Source organism: Candoia aspera, chromosome 1 (assembly GCF_035149785.1).
Source record: "Candoia aspera isolate rCanAsp1 chromosome 1, rCanAsp1.hap2, whole genome shotgun sequence".
Taxonomy (NCBI): Eukaryota; Metazoa; Chordata; class Lepidosauria; order Squamata; family Boidae; genus Candoia; species Candoia aspera.
In genome coordinates, this window is record NC_086153.1 from 246,881,198 (window position 1) to 246,903,939 (window position 22,742).

The following is a 22,742-nucleotide window of genomic DNA, read 5'->3' on the forward strand; positions in this document are numbered from 1 at the left end:
GCACTTGTAACACCTCTACAGCACAAGGTGTCTTGGATGCCAGTGTGCTTCCGGGTCAATTGAAGGTGTTGGTTATTACTTTTAAAGCCCTTCACGGCATGGGCCCATGTTCCCTGAGGAACGGTCTCATCCCAATTACATACACCCATCCCACGCAGTCCAGCAGGAAGGGCATGTTACAGATCCTGTTGGCTAAAGAATTTCAGCTGGCTGGGTCTAGGTGGGGAGTCTTTACTCCATTGCCCCCACCCTATGGAACACCTTGCCCCTGGAGGTGAGGTTGGCCCCACTCTAGTGGCCTTCTGGAAGAGCATCAAGACCTGGTTCTGCCAACTAGCTTGGGGATCCAAGAGTGGTAGGCAGCCCTGTGGGTGGTTGGTGGTTTGAGGACACACTCTCTACCTTTTTAGTTTTTCTCTTTTAACTTTGTACTTTTTGTATTTTTTATAGTGGTTTTATGATTTTTTTATTTGTAAACCACCCAGAGTCACTTCCATAGTGTATAAATTTGATAGATAAATAAATAAATAAAATATTTTTCTGTTATGGAAGTTTCAGTGAAGTTGTCTGTAGTACCAGAATCAAAACTGCAGTTTAACTGTATTGTAGTGAAAATGTAGTTTCTTATCTTCTCTTACAGCACACAAACATACACACACACCATCATAAAATCTTATATAACAATATGACTGAGGTAATATTGAACTTACGGAAATGTGCCAGAACTTCCAGTAGGGCAATCATATTTTCATTTTAAGTTCCAAAAGTAATACTTTAAGACCACAAATTTTCCAATTACTAAAACTGTTCATGACAAAAGAGAAAGATTGACTGACTCTAGAAAATTTCCCCAGATTTCCTGAGAAAGGATCTACATTATTTGATGCAAGTTTTTATTTACAAGGCAAATTTTTAATTGTTCCTTTAGTACCTTTTCCTCTTAAAATTCTTTTTATATTTTAGATGTACTGACCTGATGATGAGGTTTATACCACTGCTTTAAGTCCCAATCCCAAAGAATCATCTGTAAGACAAAAAACAGGAAGTTATAAACAAAACAGTCCATATTCGGCAAAGTTCAACTCTTCAAGCCATGAGTTACAAATAAAAAATATTTCTATAAGTTATCTGTATTTGCTGCATTTAGGTGCCGCATCTGCACTTCAATAAATTGAAAGTGAAGATAAAGAACTTCCTGAAAAATAGTTAATTAGCTTAAAAAGTATTTCAAACAATTTTGAATTTGACAAATTTCTTTCTCTGTAAATAATTTCTCAATAAATAATTCATAAACAAATTTATTTACTTATTTGTTTAATTTATATAGCCACCCACCTCACATATGTGACTCTGGGCAGCTCACAAAGTTAAAACCCAAAAAACAATACAACAAAAATCATACAACAAAAATCATTAAAATACATTCAAAATAAATACCATTAAAACCATTAAAAATAATCTATGAGGGTGCAATCCAACTTATTAACAATATAGACATTTGGCAGGATCCACAGCACCAACTTCTTGTTTTCCATTTCACAGATAAATTAGAGACAATGGGACAGGCACATGTAATTTATTCACATAGTCCTCAGGTTACAATGGCAATTGGGACTGGGATTGCCGTCGCTAAGCAATGGGGTCATAAAGCACCAAGTCACATGACCACATTGCTTCACAGGGCAATCCCAGCAGTCCTGGCTGCTGTCATAGCCCCAGGATGCATGGGTGATTAAGCAGGAAGAGGCAGGAGTCCCAGGGAAGGAGCGTGGGGCAAGTGTACTACAGGCAGGGCACTAGGGAGCGTGGGTGGGTTTGTGGGGGCTGTGGGAAAGCTGGCAGAGGTGCTATGGGATGGGGCTAATTTTTCAGGGCTAATTAGTTATGCTCACCAAACAAGGCTAGGAAAATAGACATAGATTATATATAATAGATATAGATTATACACACACACACACACACACACATTATATAGATAGATTATATCTATAGATTATATATGTATATATATATAATAGATATAGATTATATCTATAGATTATGATGAAATGAAGATTACCCCTGGGATGATAGTTACCCTGGGATACACATTCTACGGAAAAGACAAGGAAGGCTTTTCCTTTATGTCTCAGAAAATATGTGGTCCCATGAATTAGACCTCAAAAATAAGGGATGTTCTGGAAGACACTGAAAGGTTCTGTACCAATCCCCAAATGTAATTTAGTACCGCCCTCCCATCCGAAATCAAGAAACTCAGATTCATCTTAAGAACATGTAATCAGTGAAGTATCTGAAAAGAAACAGTAACAGTAATGGGTGCCTTCAATTTTGTTTTCTAGTTCATATAAGCTAGGAAAAAAGTATGTTCTGGATGTGACAAGGAAACCAATGTTTTTATATGCTAGGTGAATGTGCCTAAACATAGCTAGAAATGTAATGGTATGTCAGAATGACCTGTGGCAATGTAACTGACTGACTCAAGTGAAAGACAAGATTTTTTTTTTTTAAGAGAAATATGCCTGAGCAAAAACTTAGTCTTTCTGAAAGGGAAGAAAATGAGAATAGTTTCAAAAGGCACATGGTTCTCCTGCCTGGAAAGGTGATATTACAGTTAACAAAAATGCTATCTTCCACAATAGAAGGTGAATGACTAACAGGAAACTAAGGTTCAGATAAAGCACAAGACAGATAGATAAAGGGCAGGTTGGTATGGCTTAGGAAGTAAGACATAGCAAAAAAGCAAAATACGCCACTGCAACAGAACTACAATACCAGCAATTTCAGTATTGGCCATTGCTGCTCCATTTCATGAGAGCTTGAGGGAAGCTACATCCACAAAGCTACCTGCAGTTTCTGCCTGCAGCAAAAGCCTCAAGTGTCTGCAGAATGATCATCTCAGCTGCTCTAATTAAATGCAATTAATATGATTATGTCCCATATCTTAATAACTGTTCTCTATTTATTTAGCAAATTTATGTGACTCCGGGCAGTGTACAACCACAGTAACAATTAAAACAATATAATGATCATTAAAACACTCAAAACATAAAAAACATTAAAAAAACAAGATTGTAGGAGAATGCACTACAACTCTTGGAAAATCTCTGGTGACTATATGAACCCTACAGTCTAAGCTTTTGTACCTCTGTTCTAGAAGGATTGTTATTTATGCAGGCCAGAGATTTACTGTATAGTGCAGTCATATACAGTATATTTAAGTTCCATGTAAGAATGTATAAGATTTCAGCTTCAAATCATAGTCACACTATGTTAATGCAGGCTCAGTACAATAAAATAAGGGATGTACATGCCTACCTTCATAATTGCATCAGAACCTACAAGATGTAAAGTGTGAGTAGAGCATCAGTACTGTGGATGCCTAATAAATGATCTGAATTACCACAAGCAGATCTAACAACCTAATATTTTCAGTGTAAGAAGTATGTGATAGGTAAAATGTTATCTTTATGTTATCTTGACATCTATCTTACTCAAAATTTTTATTGATTAAAAATGGTTCAGATCTGCTAACACCATCTCTTAATACCAGTCAGATCTAGCTTGGTAAATAAATATTTCCATGGAAACTAAGCATAGCATTAACCAAACAAAGAAAGTAACACCATAGTAACTTGATTCAGAAGACAGATCTGCAAAGATTTTTAAAATTTATTTTGACACGAGGAAAAGAAACACGAATTTTACAAAAAATGCATGTTATTATTAAGCATATTATGTAGACTTTCTGCTAGACTTTTAAAAAATGAAAGCTTGTTGGCTGCTCTGAAATATATATTTTCCTAGATTTTAAATAGTTTAGCTCCAAAATGTTAAAAAACACAATGTTAACACTCTTCCACTGTGTATTCTATGATCCCAAGAATCTCTCACTGCCTTGTTCCACTGCAGGCATAGCAAAGACATGCCTAGGAATTTTGGCTAGGTTAAAAATAAATGGGAAAGGGGAATATACGGGATAAAAGATAGCGGGAAATCAGGTATGCCCTGCCTGTTTGGCCCAATAGTTCTCTCCTCAAAAACTGCAAGCTTCTTCCAGCTTTCAGGTGTTTTACACTGACATGAATCTGGTTGGCATTATAAAACTAGAATGGGATTCTCTTTTCCTTCCTTATGAAAAGGTGATAAACAGAACAAACTGTAAATATTGCAGGCATAGAACCAGAAATGGCAGCTAAGAATTTGTAATACAAGGGTTAAGAACATTTCAAATTGTATTGCCATACTCCAAAATAAAAATTAATAAAACTGAAATATTTTTACTCAATTAAGAATTTCCATTTGGAAACCATTTATCTCATCAGCAATTTTGGTGATTGTGTTTTAAAGCTCTTTACAACTGTGGTAATATTTAGTATTTTTGTTTTAGTGCATTTTATTACTTTTTGTAAGGGACCTTGTTGAAGGATAGGATATAAAGTAAATAAAAATAAAAAAATAAATCTTTGGCCTGTGAGAAAAAGACATGTCAAGAGTAGGCAAATTATTTCAACTGGGGAGTACACTTTTCTAACACATATCCATATTGGCTTGCAATGGTTGGACAGTCAGTTTTATACACATCAGCAATAAATCACAGACCTCTGAACATTTAACTTGTATTTCAACACTCAGGAAACCTTGGCAGAAGATATTCAAACACAACTCTGCTAGTTTAGAATCTTTATAGTGACAAGAATTAAGTCTTATGACAACCACTGATTGTCCTATCTTGACAGCTCTGGAAAGCAGCTAAGTTATGAATATATGATAGCCTGGAAACTGCTGGTTTTAGTGTCATTTGTTCTGAACATGTTTTCAGCCTTGCCTGGGAACCTTGGACTGTAAAAAACTTTGCCTAGTCTGAACACTGACTGGAACTAAGACTTTGCCTAACAATTTCAGCTTTGAATGATTCTGTGAATTTTAATGCTGGACTGTTAATGACTCTGCAAAAGCCTAATAGCATCAGAAAAAACAAATGAATGGCTCAGGCCAAGCATTGTCTAGTACTCAGCTTCCAATATTCCTCACAACCTACAAAATGCTGCAGGTGCACTCCATTAAAAAATGGGACATTTTTAGAAAGGCGTTCCTGGGAGGGAAAGATGTAAGATAGGTGTCGCTTAAAAAGAAAACTTTATATCTTTAGCCCAATATCTTAGTCTCTTCATTTCAAACTGTGGTCTTGTTAAATAATTCAGAGTACAGATGTTAAGATTTCCATCAATGGCTGAATAAAAAGAAAATCTTATATATTTACTTACGATTTTTAGACATCTTCCTATTATATAAGTTTCTAGTTGGTTAACAATAATGCAAATAGTTAAAACAAGCAAAACAGCCCGATAACCATACAACCCATTCCTGGAAACACAAATAAAATAGAGAAGGATGCCATCAGAAAATAACCATCTTCCAGCACCTGTCCCTATAAAGGCAATAACCTATTATTCTCCAAAGGCCTATCCACCCCAAACTTCCTTGAAATATAGCATGGTGAGGTGGAATGAACCGGGGGCGGGGGGGAGGCATTATTCCAAGGAGCCAGGACCTCTACCCAAACCTGCCACATTCTGCACCAGTTGCAGCTTTCCAATAGTTTTCAAAAGGAGTCCATGCGCAGTGCTTTGCAGCAGTCCAAACACGAGGTGATAAAGTGTAAATTATTGCTGTCAAAATCTCACTTCTGTTATGCTGGATTAGCTCAGTGTTAAAACCTGATTTCCCAATTGTCCAAGAAGCTTATCTACCTTGTCACTGCAATACCCTATTAATGTATTATTTTTTCCCTTCCCATGTTCCTCAAAGGAATTTCTCATATATTTTATCACCTGTTTTTCATTTTGCAATGTCTTAAGTAATCTTTACATCTTGTGCATAAATTCTGAAGTCTCTCAAAATTGTTTCTCAAAGTAATTCTAATAAGTAAAGTTTCTTTTTGACTGTTACCTTCCTTCTGGTTCCTTGTTTCTCTATCTAAATAAAGCTTATTAATCTGGAACCTGATGTTTAACTGTATATTATTTATTTACATGCCAGATCACTCATTCATGCTAAACTTTGACTAAAAAGAAATAAAGGATAAATTGGTTGAATTTACCCAACAGTGATTAGTAAACTGCTTGTTGTAGTTTCCCTCTTCCAGATAAATGCTGTCCACATTCTTCCTCAAGGTTCAATAGAGGTATGGCTACTGTAATAAGAAGGAAGTACTACAGATAGCCCCTGCCCCCTGCTGTGCTACCTCATTGTGGCGAGGGAGTGTTCCTGGGAGAGATTAGCGAATGGAAGTGTGTGTCAAGAGTATATAATCTCAGCAGGGTCACCCAAGCTGTGAAGGTCGTTGTCCCAGCTACCCAGTTTAAACCAGCAGGCACTACACTGGGCAGAACTGATATAGGAAGATTCTGGAGGCAGAAGATCACTTTAGTGACAATGGCAAAGGCATCATTTCATACTGCACAGGATAAGGCAATGGTAAATAACTCCTGTATTTTACAAGAAAACACATCAATAGAAAATATAAAATGACTGATGATATAGTGCCAGATGACGGACTCCTCAGATTGGATAGAACTCAATGCACTGTTGAGGACAACTGAGGCAAAGCTCAACACAGTGAAAGATGAAACTATAGAAGATTTTGTGGGGCCATGTTAAGGCCCCTAACCCAAATACACATTCCCAAAGAAAACAAAGCACAGGCTTAGCTACACAGTGTTAAATTGGGGGACTACCCCATTACAAAAACACTTTCTCAGGAAAACTACATTGACAGCTGATCAGACACTGATCATTCAGAAGGCCAAAGAATGATGATAAGCTGGGAAAAGATACTGTGAGACAAGAGCAGCTCCGGGAAAGCAGAAGAAAGTAACTTCCTAGAAAGAAATTATGTTCATGGAATAACTGCCTCTTTGTTTTTCAAAAACCCCACTGTCTTTACAGTCCTGTCCTGTTACCTCAGTTACACCCTAATGGCCTCACTGACTTCACTAGGCACATGATGTGTTATATTCAGTGAAATGCCTGGCTGCTTTATCCAATTACACGTATATTCTAATTTGCAAAAGACTATAAAAAGGGACTGTAACCCCATCCCTCTTTTGGCCTGTCTTATCCTCCAGCACTGTCCATAAACCAATTTGTGCTTCAATGGAGTATGTCTAAGGTCTCCAGTTGAAATGCATTCCTAAAATATTCTGCTACAAAATTAAATGAGTACACACTGACATCTCAGATATCAGCCAATTGAGGTGGACTGGAATTGGATACTTTCAGTCAGAAGATCATGCTGTTTATTATCTATGAGATGAAAAACAAAGAAGGAACTTAACTGCATGTTCTTGAAGAGTTTCTCTAAGAAACACTTGGAAAAGCCTTTCTTAAGCCAGTGCTGGGAGTCTAGATTAGATTTGTCCAAGCTTAGTTTCTGATCTTTCTTGTGGAATCAAGCAATCTTTTCCTTTAATGAAGGACTTAAAAACTTCATACAGAGAAAAAATGGCTCCTAGCAGTCAAAAAGGCTCAGCATCTAGACCTTAGACTAAAGGGAGTTTGATTATAGCTTCTGAGTTACAAATATAACAAGTTATTCTGCTGCAGCAGTTAATTTTTTTAAAATAATATTGTTAATAAACAGTAACGAAGTTCAGGTTTTCAGATGCTATTTTTAAAAAATGTAAAATATTCTAGTCTCTAAGCAAAACAAACTCCCAGTAATGATGCAGTTTGGGGGAACAGAAGTTTGGTTCAAATAAAATTGCATTTCCAAGAAAGAACTAGCAGGCCAATAAATAATATCCATTTTGCAGATATTTAAAATTTTGAATTCCAATTACTGTCTGGATATTATGGCTTCTCTTGAAGAAACTCAGTATATTAATGGCAAATGATTATACACACACAGGGTTTAATTTTCCCTTCCTAAACTTACTTTATTTCAAAATTAAATTGAAATACCATGTTATAGTTCCAAAATATAGGAGGAGGAGGCAAATGAGAAAAGTGTGTTGCAAAGTAAATGCTATCCATTGCAATGCAAGTAGAGAAGGATAGGACTTGCATCATGATTGAATGGATGTGTTCATGAATGTCACTAGAAGTCAGTCAATTCAAGGGTGTCTGTATTTTCCTCAAACACAAATTGAAAATGAGGAAGCTATTTTTAAAACTGATATGAAATGTACTTATTCTAAATTCTCCATACATATTTGAAAACTTCTGCAACTCCGGATCAAAATATTTCTTCTGGACCACTTCAGCTTCGATGTGTTGTAGATTCTGTCTTAAATAGAAAAGTTACACTGAGTAATTGCAGCTCTGTAGTCCCGCAACTATGCTGTGGAGTAAGGATGACATTTCATCCCCAAAGCTATTTAAAATTTATATGAAGCCACTGAGTGCAGTAATGTGGTGTTTGAGAACGGGATGCCTTTGGAAATGCTGCCGTTGTTATTTATCATCCTTATAAAAAATCCAGGGAAGCATAGTATAATTGGGTGAAAGTTTAACCATCTAATAAAAACTAAAAGAAAAACACAAATTAATGAACAATAATACAAAAACATCAATCTCTGTTTTCAGATGACACCTGAATCATAAAGAGCCATTCATGTTTATATCTAGATGCAATGACAGGCTGGAAGGCAGTCACCAGATTGAATCCTGACAGTACAAAGACTCTATGGATGGTTCAAGATTATTCATCCCCAAAAAGAACAGATTTATAACAGGGGGTAGGGGATTACTCCTGGATTCATTTTAACAACTAAAAGCTTAAGGAACAAAAATTGATTGGCATATCAAATATGTCCTTTCTTGGAAATGAATAGTTGTTCATGCATTGGTAACCTAAAATTTAGATTACTTTCTATAGTCCTGAATGGGGACGCGGTGGCGCTGCGGGTTAAACCGCTGAGCTGCCGATCGGAAGGTCGGCGGTTCGAAACCGCGCGGCGGGGTGAGCTCCCGTTGTTAATCCCAGCTTCTGCTCACCTAGCAGTTCGAAAACATGCAAATGTGAGTAGATCAATAGGTACCGCTTCGGCGGGAAGGTAACGGCGTTCCGAGTCGTCATGCTGGCCACATGACCCGGAAGTGTCTATGACAACGCCGGCTCCAAGGCTTAGAAACGGAGATGAGCACCGCCCCCTAGAGTCGGATTCGACTGGACTTTACGTCAAGGGAAACCTTTACCTACCTATAGTCCTGAAATTGCAGTTGTAGAATCTGGTGGGAAGGATGCTACAATGCCAGTCATGATGCAACTGCGTTGACTGCATATTAGTTACCAAGCCAGGCTCAAGGTCATGTAATTGGCATTTAAAGCACTATGTAATTTGAGATCAAATCAAGTGGCAAATTGCTTTCTCCAACATAAACCTGTATGATTGTAAAGATCAAAGGAAGACTTGCTCTTTGTACTTTGACCTGCAATTTTTCATCCAACAATTACTAAAATTGGGTCTTGTCTATGGTAATACCCCTTCTCATCCAAGGATACAGGTGTCTCTTTATCCGAGCATTTCTTGTTTGAATATATTACTTGATCTCTGTTTGTACAGAATTTAGATTTTTGGTTTAAGTATTATTAATCTTTTACTGTATTCCACTTCAAATCATAATTTGTCAAATTGGTAAATCAAATTAGTTTAAACCAAATCAAATGAGAATTGATAAACTAATTTATCAAACTGGTAATCACACAATAGACTACCAGTGGGTAACAATATAAAACATTAAAAACATAGTAGAATGCAGCAATAAATGGCATAAACTCATGATATAATATCACAATAATTTAATCCCCCAAACCAAGAGCAGTTACTTCCTTTATTCCCTGAAAGATCTCAGGAACAATTCCGTATTTACTAGTTTTTAGAAAACCATCTGGATAGATGCCAACCTAGCCTTGGAGTTCAGGGTTGGGGATGGGACTACTCAATTGGTCAGGAGCCATCACTGACAAGCACTGCCTCACCAAAATGAGGATTATTAGTAACTTCTCTTGTGAGGAATTTATCTGATGGAATTATTCCACTTGAAAGATTCCACTTACTTCCAGGAAATCTTTTCAATGCCAATGTCTTCCAGTCCCTAAAGCTGGAGATTCTATTTAGCTGTCTTTAGCCAGCCAGCCAGCCAGCCAGCCAGCCAGCCAGCCAGCCAGCCAGCCAGCCAGCCATCCATCATCCATCCATCCATCCATCCATCCATCCATCCATCCATCCATCCATCTATCTATCTATCTATCTATCTATCTATCTATCTATCTATCTATCTATCTATCTATCTATCTATCTATCTTCTACTACAAATGTTAAAGCACATGCCCCAAATTGCTCTTTAAGAGATTACATTGCTTAAATCCAGAAATTATGTGCAAAAATGCCATTATTTGTCACTCAATGCAAAAAGAAATCATACAAGTTTTATTTCCTCTACATTTGAAAATCTGATAAATTTCCACAGCTATGTGCTGATGATATTTAAAACTGTCTTGCCCAGTAATAATTGTAAAAGCCAGTAAAATAAAAATTAAAATGTCATAATTAAAAACAGGCTGTTAGGTGGTCTTGTGAACCATTACCACCAAGTACACTGTAGGAGGATCCCTAATGAGAGGGGGTGAGTAGAAGGGCTGGGATATAAATAATTGTATAAAAAATACACTCAAGTAAAGTATCCTGGATTAATTAACACACGCAATGTGTTATATCCACATAGAGAAACGTAACCCTTAGAGAGTTCTTCATACATTTTATGGCAGTAAAGAATGCTTTCCCAATTGTCTCTAAAACTGCTTTTAGCAACATCAGAAACCCTCTTTTCAATTTCTGTGAGAGGAAAGAGATTTAATTTCAAGCAGACTTTCTACACATTCCATTAAAATTTTCATTTCTGGGAGGGAACTTAAAAGAAATAGGAGAGTAGCAAAAAGAAATAATGAGAAACAGTCAATAGGAAATTATAGGGATGACTGAAGAAATGAAGAATATGTGGAATGAGAAGCATAAATAAAGCAAAACAGCAATAGAGACAGAAGGATATAATTCACATTCCATCCAAAATAATCACAAATGACCACAGACCATTTGGATTGTAGCAAAAGTTAACATACAATATTTTCCTTACATTTCACTGTAAAGTGAACGTCACAAAATTAACAGATTTGACTCAATTTGCTTTTACAGGTAGTCCTCATTTAGCAATCACAATTGGGACTGGCAACTCAGTTGTTAAGTGGAGCAGTCACTAAGTGAAACAGTGACTGTGCTTATGATTTTACATCAGACTTGCAAAGGTCATAAACGCAAAGACGGGCCGCAAGGTTACTTCTTCATCACCATCGTAACTCTGAATGGTTGCTGTCCGAGGCAGTCGCTAAACAAGGACTCCCTGTAGTGAATACACTGGTATCCGCTCAGAATCAAATTGATTTTCACTACAGATGCAGTTTAAATTGCAATATGTTCCTAAATATTTATTTTCTAAGCAGTTCCAGTGAAGCCATGTCTTCAAAACGAGATTGTAATAGTGTCACCTGAAGTCCGACTTTCCTGTTACAGTCAAGTTCAGCTGATTCCACTATCAAAAATAAAGGCAGTATAAGGTAGTTGCTGGGTAGGATGACGCAAAGAGTTTCCACAACAACAAGTCCTGGAGTGTCTGCCCTTGGTACTTCCTCATCTGTTTGCTCTCAGGCCAGCAGCCTGACAGTACAGTCACTACATCCTGTTTAACTTAAAAGATACTTAAATACATAATCTGTAACAATTAACCCCTAACCAACCTTTAAGTAGTATTTAAAGTATCCTTAATACCAATATTTTGATTTCTGTATTTCTTTAACATGAATATTAAATGTTAAAAACAAGACATATGTGTTTCAAAAGGCATCTTTAAACAAACCTAAACATGTATTTGGAAAAATGTATCTTAATGCCGAGAATATGAAAAAGAAATACTTTGTTTGGCTGTCTCTGAAAATTATTGTGAACCAATAATATCACTGTAACATTACAATATCACTGCCAGTTTTATAGAAAAAAACTTAATGTGTAAATTAGTGACTTTAAAAACAACTGCTGGTTTAAAGCAGTAACATGAAGCCAAGAATGATCTACTATGAGTGCTTTAGCTAAAAAAATGAGGTGCCCCACCTCAACATCTCCAGTTGAGAAAGGTACTGGAGTAGACTTGAAAGAACACTTACACCCACCTTTACTCAAAGTTACATCCAAAGTTTCACACAGACCTATTCAGCACCTCCCACATCTTCCTTGATACCAGTAAAAATATCAGTGTAAAACTGATGGCATCTTACTATATATTTCAAATGGATTTATTGGGTCAAGCAGATGTTTAGAAAGCAACCAAGGGAAAATGCAACTCTATTAGATCCCAGAGAATAAACACTATGAGGCCAAACTACACCATACCAAACCCTATCTTCTGGAATTGCCCTTCTAAGAGGAGCAGATTCTCTGAGATACAGTACCTCTGACTTGCAACTAATGAAGCTTTTTTCCTACCTATAGGAACCCAGGGCATCATGTTCAATAGCACATATGGGCAACCCATGACTCAAAATCTTTCTCTGAGACCCAGAAGATTAATTCACTTTTCACTGCCATCCAGCTGTTAGGCATCCACTGGGCTTGTAGAATCAAAGTGTGTTCCAGCAATTAACAGATGCAGAGAAAAAACAATTTTAATAAGAATCACTGGGAAAGGAGGAACATTTAACTTTGTCCTGCTCCCCAGTAATTGTCACCAAGATACCATAGACACCACTAGGTTCCAAAAGGTCCAATGTGCCTCCCAAAACAAAAAAGCTCTTTTCTTGTCAATTGTATTAAAAGTCACTCGAAGCTAATCCCTCTCTAAAAGTGCTGAGATAAAAGAGAGAAACAGAGATCCTAAGGTGCTGAAGCAATCAGTTTAAAAGCTGGTAACAATTTTCTTCTAGCTCATATACTATATCTTCCAAACGACCACAGCAATTAGTTGCATTAAAAGTGTTTCAGTTCCTAATGAATGCATAAGTGTGTAACTTTCTGTTTGGTAGCTAAATGGTCATTCTGAGGGGGAGGGCGGTTAGAGAAATGAGTCTGAAATTTTTTGGTTAAGAACTGCTTTATGAGAGCCAGTTTGGTGAAGCATTTAAAGGCACTAGCCTAGAAACCAGCAGACCGTGAGCCCTAGCCCTGCCTTAGGTACAAAGCCAGCTAGGTGACCTTGGGCCAGTCACTCTCTCTCAGCCCTAGGAAGGAGGCAATGCAAGCCACTTCTGAAAAATCTTGCCAAGAAAACTGCAGGGACAAACAACTTTATGGTACCTATCTTCTAAAAATAAATCACACTCTAAATATTGAGGAATATATATTCAAATTATACTGAATAACCAGAATGCACTTTTATGAGAAATAATGAATATAGGATTTTACTGTGAGTAAATTATAACTTAAATCATTAAATTGAGGTTTCATGACTTGTGAGCGGACTTAGGTTTAAAGCAATTTGACTTAATCAAACCATCATTATTCTACTCTTTGAGAGTGAAGGACAGTGTATTCTGACATAACAGCCATCTATACTTCTGACAGACAAGACTGGACTAACTCCTAGGCAAGTAAAGCATTCTAGGAACAGATCTTTACTTGTTCAGCATGGTATATTCGGATATAGTCTGCAGTAACGAAGTCCTTGTTTGAGGAGCTTCAGGGATTAGAAGAAGGAAGAAATACATATGTAATGGTATAATCAATTCAAAAGTTGGTGAAAACTCTACAAAATGGAATCTCCAAATATGAAAGACTAACATCATATTAGCAAACCCTGGCAAACTGCTGAGAATAATCTTTTCCAATCCAGACTAAATGCCGTTCGTTAAATGGGCTCAGACGTAATATGCTCATCCCTACAGGAATGTATCTGTCATGACTGAAAATTTTATAAAAAGAAAAGGAAGAACTTCCCTAAAAGTTGGACTTCATAATCTATAGGTTAAGAAAGCGCTTACTATTTATTATAAAAAACAATTTAAGGAGATTTTTAAAATAACTGTAAATACTTTTACCACTGTCACTTTGGAAAGCTGAAAAGCTGGAGAAAACTACATGATACTAGCTGTGTGGCGCTTCAGATTTAGTTTCAGAGCTCATGGACATAACACCTGTCCACAATTCATTAAAGTTAGTTGCACCTTTTCCCAGGATTATATTGCTACTCGCTACCCTTTCTGGACACCCTCTGAGACCATCAGAACTAATTACCTTCTGAAGCAGAAAAGAAGCAGATAGACAGGGATTGCCATCTCCTTTCTTCCACCAATGCATGCCTTTATTTAAACATTTTCAATAAATAAGTAAGCAAATAAATAAATAAATAAATGATTGAACGGAATGATAAAACACACATAGGCCCAAGGGATAAGCTGCGGTCCCATAGTATATTAAGAGGTTGTTAAAATTATATTGTCTATTATTACAAACATCTCCAGACATCTCCAGGATACCCTCCACTGTTCTAGTGGAGAAAAATTGGAGAACAGAGTGCTGTAAATGCCAGCTTGAGCTCCTGCAGGAAGGGTAAGTTATACATCTAATAAATAAAAATGAGTCAATTTTTCCCTTTCATTAGAGGCTGTAACTAATTAGAAGAAATTTAGTCTTGATCAAAGTTAATCATGTAACCACCTCTAAAGATATGATAGAAATACATGGGAATATTTGGTTTTCAGCTACCCTTAGTTTCATCAATGTTTAGTTTCATAAATTTAATTCAGATAATTCTTTAGAAGAATTTACAAATTAAATACTGTTGTTTTTCCCCCCAAATATATATAGTAATGGAGGGGAACTAGCAAGATATGCTAAGTTCATCTACCAAGTAAATCTCACCCCCCAACCCCCCTCCTCATATTTTAATTTGCTCTGCTTGTATTTATGTATTTACTTGGTCACCTGGTCATGATTCTGGGCGGCTTATAATTAGGAACCAAAATATATATGAAAAAAATATATAAATGATTTAACTTCCCAGAAGAGCAAAGTATTCAGAACAAGACCAAAACAAAACAAGCAAAAGGACAATCATCCTGTCACCAAGGTCTGGGAGAACCACCAGGCCTTCAATATTTTCCTGAATGACATAAAAGTGGGAGCCACAAAAATCTCTTGGGAGAGATCATTCCAGAGAACAGGAATTGCACCAAAATAGGTGCACTTCCTGGGTCCTGCAAGATGATATTGCTTAATTGATGGGACCCAGAGTGGGCACACCCTGCTGGACCAAACCAGATAGGCAGAGATGAATGAAGATAGGTGGTCCCTCAGGTAGCCAGGCGCAATACCTTAAGGGGCTTTAAAGTTGATAACCAGCACCCTGATTTGCAACCAGAAGTCAATTAGTAACCAGTGTAACTCTCAAAGGGGTGAGGTGTACATAACATGGTGCCCCCACCAATGCCTGTGCTGCTGTATTCTGGGCCAGCTATGGCTTCCAGATAGTCTTCCAGGGCAGCCCCAAGTAGAGCACATTACAGTAATTCAATCCTGAGGTAAAAAGGGCATGAGCGACTGTTTGAAGGACCTCCCAATCCAGGAAAGGACACAACTTGTATACTAGGTACACCTGTGCAAAGGCTCTCTTGGCCACAGCTTTTACCTGCTCTTCATGCAGGAACTGAGAGTCCAAGAGGACCCCGAGACTGCACAGAAATTTAAACTGGAAAGTGCAACCCCACTGAGAGTCAGTAATGGAATATCTCCAGATCTGGGGAGAGTCAAATAGACATAGACACTTGGTCTTGTCAGGATTGTGCCTGAGTTTGTTCTACCCCACCCAGACCTGCACAGCCTTCAGGCAGTGGGTCAAGAAGTTGACTGCATTGCTCAGCCAGCCCAGGGTTGAGATATACATCTTGGTATCAACTGCATACTGATGATACCTAGCCCCAAAGCAGTAGATGACCTATCTAGTGGCTTCATGTAGATATTGGAGAAGGGGAGAGAGCATTGAACCCTGTGGCATACCACAACTGAGGGTCCATGGGTGAGATCTCTCCCCACCTGTCAAAACCAATTGAAACCGGTCACAGAGAAAGGAGGAGAACCAATGTAAAACTGTGCCTACCTCCCCCAGCTCCCAAAGTTGGTCCAAAAGGATACCAAAAGCTGATGAAATCAAGGAGGATGAGAATGGACACATTACCCCCATCTCAGCTCCATCACAGGTAATCAGTAAGTACCACCAATCCATTTCTGTCCTAATCCCCAACCTGAAATGGGGCCAAATAACCCGCTTCTTCCACAGTCCTCTGAAGCTGAAGCCCATCACAGTCCTGAAGTTCCAGCCTGCCCTCTCAAGCTCCAATCCCTCATTCTCATTTCCCAGGCCAAGGCTCCCATTTGTCCCACCCACTTACCCCAAATCTATACACTCACACTCATCCCAGGCCCTCATAGCAGCCCAACAGCCCTGCCTCAGACTGCACCTGACCTTGATAATCCAAGGAAGGAGGTCAGGTCACTACAACAGCTCTCTAACATATCTGTCACCCCCACCCTCCACTTCTTGATAGGACAACCAGCTGTAACTGGCTAGAAGGTCAGGGTGCTTTAACTTGAGTCCAAGGGAGAGAGCCAGTGGGGTAGTGTCCAGCTTTAGTCTGGAAGATGGTCCCACAAGACTCTGTGGGGGCGGCAGCAGTCTCCTCATGGTAATCACACTGTCCAACTCAATACTGCCAACCCCAATTCGTGTCCTTCCAGGTCCAATTCAGGGCACCTTCCAAAGTATCTCAATCCTAGGTAAAAGCATATGTCTAAATTATTTGACATGCCAATTATCTAGCAAGCATCTGTTTATTATCTTTGTAATGTGATAAGGGCAAGACCATGAGAATTTCCCTTCCATCAAAAAACCCTAGGCATTCATGACTATAAAGCCTTTTGGACATTATATTCTAAAGTTTAGGCATGTCCAACTAAATGTACAAACTTCCTCACAACTGATCACTGCAGCAATTGAGAAGCATGTGCTTCTCACTTATGGGAAGGCTTCTACACATGTTTATTGAATATGCTTACAACTCTCCTGCCAACCTTTGCATTCTATGTGCAAAACCTGAATACTGTAAGCAGCAGCTATATGGCCAGAAATGCCCAGCAATTTCCCTCCAGATAAAGATGGAAGCTTCTTCTTGATCCTTACTTATTTAAATTATTGACTTAAAACGAGAAAAAAGGCAACAGAAAGTTATGGGGGGAAAGTATGTTGCAAAGGAGGTTTAAAAAAAAAACTACAGAAAACATGCAATGGGCAGCAAAGAATAACTACAATCATTGAGTATATTAATTCAGTATATGTTGATGACACATTTTCTTTTTGACTGCTGACTCTGTTAGGCTAGTGTTGTTTAAAACTACGTGTGCACTCCCTGTTCATTGGGTAAGACAGCATTCTGTTGTCATTTGGCTGTCTGTAGAAGACAAATAACTTTGTGGAAACTTTGTTATACTGCAGTCCATTTTGACAAATTAATTTGTGGTAACATAGGGAGAAGAGAGAGCAATTAAATCACAGTTCAAAGTACATGTGATCAGGCTTAACATACTTGCTTCCTGAAAATATTTGGAATAAAGTATAAATTAACTATTGTAATAGAACAGCACATACTACATTACACAAAGTATTCAACACACTAGCCATTTAAAACACAAAGTAATGTAGCATGATAAATTGTTTATTAAATCCATTTTTCTCCCTGAAGGCTTCAACTGACTGAATGATATGCCAGTTCATTTCTACAGTGCCACAATGCATTTTCTTTGACACAGAACAAAACTATTATTCTTGTTTATGTGATAAATGATATCAGTTTTTATATTCAAAGACTGAAATTTAAAGATGACACATTTAAAGAAGTCAAAGGAAAAGTATTAGACCTTAGTGTCCAACAACTTAAGTCTTTAAAATAAAGTGTATCATGACAATTTCCACTTTTTAAAATGCCCTAGCCCTGTAAAAGAGTAACACTAACCTGAGTTTCATGTATATATTCCCTATTTTCTGGGCAACTAGTTAAGGAAACAAGTCAATCCTAAGACAGGTGTTTTGTAGCAATTATCTTCCTGGAATGTTTACATGGAACGTTAATCTGTTCCAAAGATGTTACCAAGCTCAGGTGAATGAGGCCTTTCATATATTTTCTAGACCTGATTAGTTTGAGCCTAGGCTCTGTAATATTGGTCTTTCAAGAACGAGAGGATATTTTAGTGGTAATTAAATAATGTGACCACTGTTTCCTGGGAAATTCAGTTCTCTCTCTCTCTCTCTCTCTCTCTCTCTCTCTCTCTCAGTAAAATCCCAGTTATATGATTCTTACCTGAACAATATTTATTTCCAAATCTGTGCCAAGGAGAATCAGCTCAGGAAACATGTATTTCACACCATTATTATATCCACTGAAATGGTTTTAAAAATTGAAAAGAAACACTCTTATACAACTTTATTAATATGTGATGCTTTGAAAGGAGAAACTTTTTTTGCAAATTTTGAATTTCTTCTTTCCTTTGATATTTTATTTAAAAGAAATTTGAATTACAGAATAGTCAACAGTTTCTAGTGGCTTGAACTTAACTTTCACTGCTTTATTGTGTTGAACCATTTGAAATGTTATATGCTACCAGTTATAAGATTCTTGGCTTTTACAGACTCTAATATTGTTAGAAAAGCTATAATGCAGATTATTATTGGATTTGATAATTCTTTTAAAGTTAGTTAATGAAATATTAATAACCAAAATCCCTGGTTTTACAGCCCACTCTTACTAGTATCATATAAAGCATAAAAAGAAAAGTTCAGTCACAGCAAAAGCTTTATATACTATATATTTGCAGTACAGGAACAGTGGAAGTATAATTCATGCATGAGATATACTTCCTGTTTTGCCAGGGCAGGTGTGACATTAGAAACGAAACACTGGAGACACATGCAAACTATCCCTTTATTTAAAATCTGCGTATCCTTCCCATGCATTTTTTTCAAATTTACACCCGCTGCATAAAAATAAGTTAACTATTTCATTTTTTCAGGCATCATGGTTATACACAAAGCTATTCTGCATCATGTATATAGTCTCCTACAGAAAACAACTACTTTCACTGTGAACAGTGTCTGTTAAAGTAGCACACAAAATGTCTCATTTGCTTCATTCATGGATGTATATAGCACAACTTTTTTCCTGCTTGGATTATTTGATCTGTGTTTTATTGATGTACCATCTGGTTCTCAAAAAAGTTACAAAGATGTGCTAAATAGTGACCCAATTTACTTTTTCTGTATTTCCTCAGTACTTTCCAGAATTAAAGAATTTGTATTCTTTTACATTTTTCTAAAATGAAACTTCAACAATAACTAATGTTATTATATTAATCTGCAAAGCTGGCTTCTATATTAGGAAAGAAGGATAACCTTTTTTAAAAAATGAGAATTGATACATTTACCTGTTATGGAATAACTAAGAAATTAACTGATACAACATGCCCATTACATTATTACAGAGTTTAACATTATACAATGTACGTATTACAGTGCAACAGTCTATGTCTTCAAGTGATTAAGCTCAAGGGCATATACTGGTTTGCAGCCACTGCACATTTATAAAATTATGTAATTGACGTATATTAGATAATTAGCAGTAAACTACTTTTGAAATGGCTACTAGAAAATATATTATACCTTAGAAGGAACAGTTACAGCAGTATTTTTGAAAATCATAATAATTTTCCTTCTTTCTTATAGAAATACAAAGCTAATTCTTTCAGTTATAATTTATTTAACTGAAAATCTACTATGGAAGATACAACTTCATATTTAAAAGCTCAGGGAAGAAGATACATGAGAATGCACAGTCCAATCATATGCACAGAATAAACTCAGTGTTCCTTAGAACTTGCACACATGTAGATATGCACAGAATTGCAGTCTTACTGTGCAAGTTGATTTTAAAAAATGATAGTACATTAAGATAAAGCCAAACCTCCCAAAACTGAAGAGAAGCTTCCTTCATTTGCTAATAGATAATTATTTCATATGGTCGGTTTTTCAAATTATGAGAATCTTTCATAATCAAGTCTATTAGCTATGACTTTTCTAGCAACTAGAACTTGCTAGGCTTTTCTAGCAACTGACTATGTTCACTTGAGATAGTTATAATGTAGTATTATAATTTTTAATCTTATCAACCTTAAAATGAGCAATGTAAGTTATGGATGTATCAAAAGAAATGTTGTGCTCACTCATAACCCCTTTTAAATACAAGTACCGCCAATGAATTTGGCTAAGTACAATTCAATGTATTTGAAAGCAATACAGTAACACTATGCCTGAGGTCTTTTTAAGAAATGAACTCTAGTTTTTCCACAGTTTGTATGCTATTTTCTTAATAACATGACAAGTTGGTACACCTTTCCCAATGTTTTTTCCTTAGGCCTTTGTCTTTCTTGTCATTTCCAATGAAATCTTTATTGATCTCCTGTTTGTCAAAACAAAATTGGTTGTGTTTATGTCTGACTGCTAAGTTTTTGTGAATAACTCAAAAGCCATGTTACACAAGAAGCTTCACACAACAGTTTCTCCTCCTTTATTGGAATGAGAAAAGTAATATTGAGTTAATTTCAAAAAGTTCAACAGCTGAGTGTTAACCTAGCTTGTATTCTTTATGAGAATCTGTGGACCTCATTTTGGAAATGTATACTAAGTTTGTCCTGAGCAACAAAGGCTATCAGATTAGTTACAAAGTCCTTTAAAAGTTTATTTTGGCTTAGACAATGAAGTTTTGTTTTGCAATTTATCAACAAGCAATGTGACATGAAGATCAACAAGTAATTCTGTGTTTAGGCTAGCAACATCAGCATATACAGATTATATTCACTGCAACAGACTAATGTGGCTATTCCTCGAGGATATAGGTTTTGAATTAGGTGAGTCAATTACATTCGCTTTTGGTGATTGCATAGTCCTGGCCAAATCATAGATACAATTCCCACAAGCATGACACTGGATAATGGACACACACCGCCTAAGGTGATAGGAGAGATCTTTATTAGAGTTGCAGGATGCTCCTGCAGAAAGCCTCGCCAGGCTCTGCCTAAAGCACTGGGGGGGGGGGGGCAGAGTCAGACTTACCTGTTCTTTAGAAATGCAAGGCAACGAAGGTCTCCTGGACATTTTGCAGCTGCCATAGTAAGTGGCAGAAGTCTCTCCCAAGGACACACAACTGGATCTCCTCCTGGGTCGGATCACAGGAACTCTGTGCTCTGTGCTGCTGGGCAACTTGGGATGCGAACACCGGGCTTGCTGCTGTGAACACCGACCCAGAGGGGAGCGAGAGGAGCATATGCAGCACCCTCCTCCCAGCAGCGCCAACAAGCATCCCGCCGTCCCGGCGAAGCAGGACAGCAGCGGTCTAAGGGGCGGAGGCAGAGCACCCAGACAGGTGAGCGAGACCAGCCACACGAAGCTGGAGAAAACCAAAACCAGGAGGCTGCTGCGGAGTTTGAGGCTGCGCTGCAAAAGGGTCAGCCCAGCCACAGTGCCGAGCGCGGCCAGCAACCGCCCCGCCATCATCTGCACTTCGGCGGGTGGGGGTTGGGGGACGCCTTCCTCTGCTTTGGCCTGGCGGGACAGCAGGAGCCACTGCAGCGCCACCAGATCCCCCGCGTAGCAGCAAACCGGCAGCGCCAGAAGCCACCAGAGGCCGCCGGGCTCGTCCCGGGCCAGATAGCAGGTGAGGAAGTAAAAGGCACAGGCGAGACTGAAGAGGGGACTCAGGCACTGGCAAAGCCCGAGCGGTGCCAACAGCCCGGCTGCTTCGGGGCGGCTCGCAGCTCCGCCTGCTTTCCTTTCGCGCTCTCCCCAGAGCAAGGACCACGCCAGGAGAACCAAGGCAGCAGCCGCGGCGCCCAGCCCCAAGACCAGAGGCCGGCGAGAGGCGGCTGGGAGCAGCGCACGGAGGTCCAGCGGGGGGCTCCGGGGCAGGGGAGTCGCGCATCCCTTCGCGTAGCCGTTCCGCAGGCTGGGCTCCGCAGAACCGCGAGCCGGAGGATGCTGGCTGAGAAGTTTGTTGAGCCCGCGGCAGCAAGGAGCGGCGGCGGCGGCGGCGGCTTCTTTCTCATCCCTCATGGTGGTCGCGCAGGAACAGGCTGGAGGAGGTGGAGGCGGAGAAGAAGGAGAAGAAGAAGCGAGAGTTCGTCAGCTTCTCCTACCTCCCGACCCTGCCTTCTTCATCCTTTCCCTAGAGAGGGAAACCCGGGGAAAGCCAGCAATAATGAGCCTCGCTCCTGAAGCGCAAACGGCGGCGGGATCGCAGAGTCCAGACTCGGAGCATGGTGGGTAAAAGCCGGAGGAAGGGAGAAAGAGACAGAGAGAGCGGGAGAAAGGTAAAAGTACCTCTTTCCCCCTTTCCCTCGCTCGCTCACTCTCGCAGAGAACGCGCTGTCGCCTCCCAGAGTTCCACGGCAGCAAGGTCCGCACGCGCTCTTCCAAGACACGCCTTCCGGTGACGGCACAAATGCGAGAGCTCGCTTCTTCTTTTTTTGCCCGCTGCCCCCCCTGCAGGGCACACGTTATAGAGTACGAAAGGGCAGGCAATCCGAGAAGCCCCGTAGATGGGGGTGGCTGGGTGTGTGTGTGTGTGTCTGTCCCCAATAGAAAGGGGAGCGGCTTAGCAG

General features: G+C 38.7%; 1 protein-coding gene across 1 annotated transcript in view; it reads right to left on the minus strand.

Moving 5' to 3' along the window:
• The window catches only part of PDE3B (phosphodiesterase 3B), a 54,464-nt gene extending 31,965 nt beyond the window's left edge, over positions 1–22,499 (minus strand). Inside the window, exons 1-2 of the mRNA XM_063289417.1 lie at positions 21,199–22,499; positions 974–1,024 (exon numbers count right to left, since the gene is read on the minus strand). Coding sequence (XP_063145487.1) covers positions 974–1,024; positions 21,199–22,194 — 1,047 coding nt within the window. The 5' untranslated portion in view covers positions 22,195–22,499. The remainder of the gene's footprint in view (positions 1–973; positions 1,025–21,198) is intronic.
• Positions 22,500–22,742: the final 243 nt, after the last annotated feature.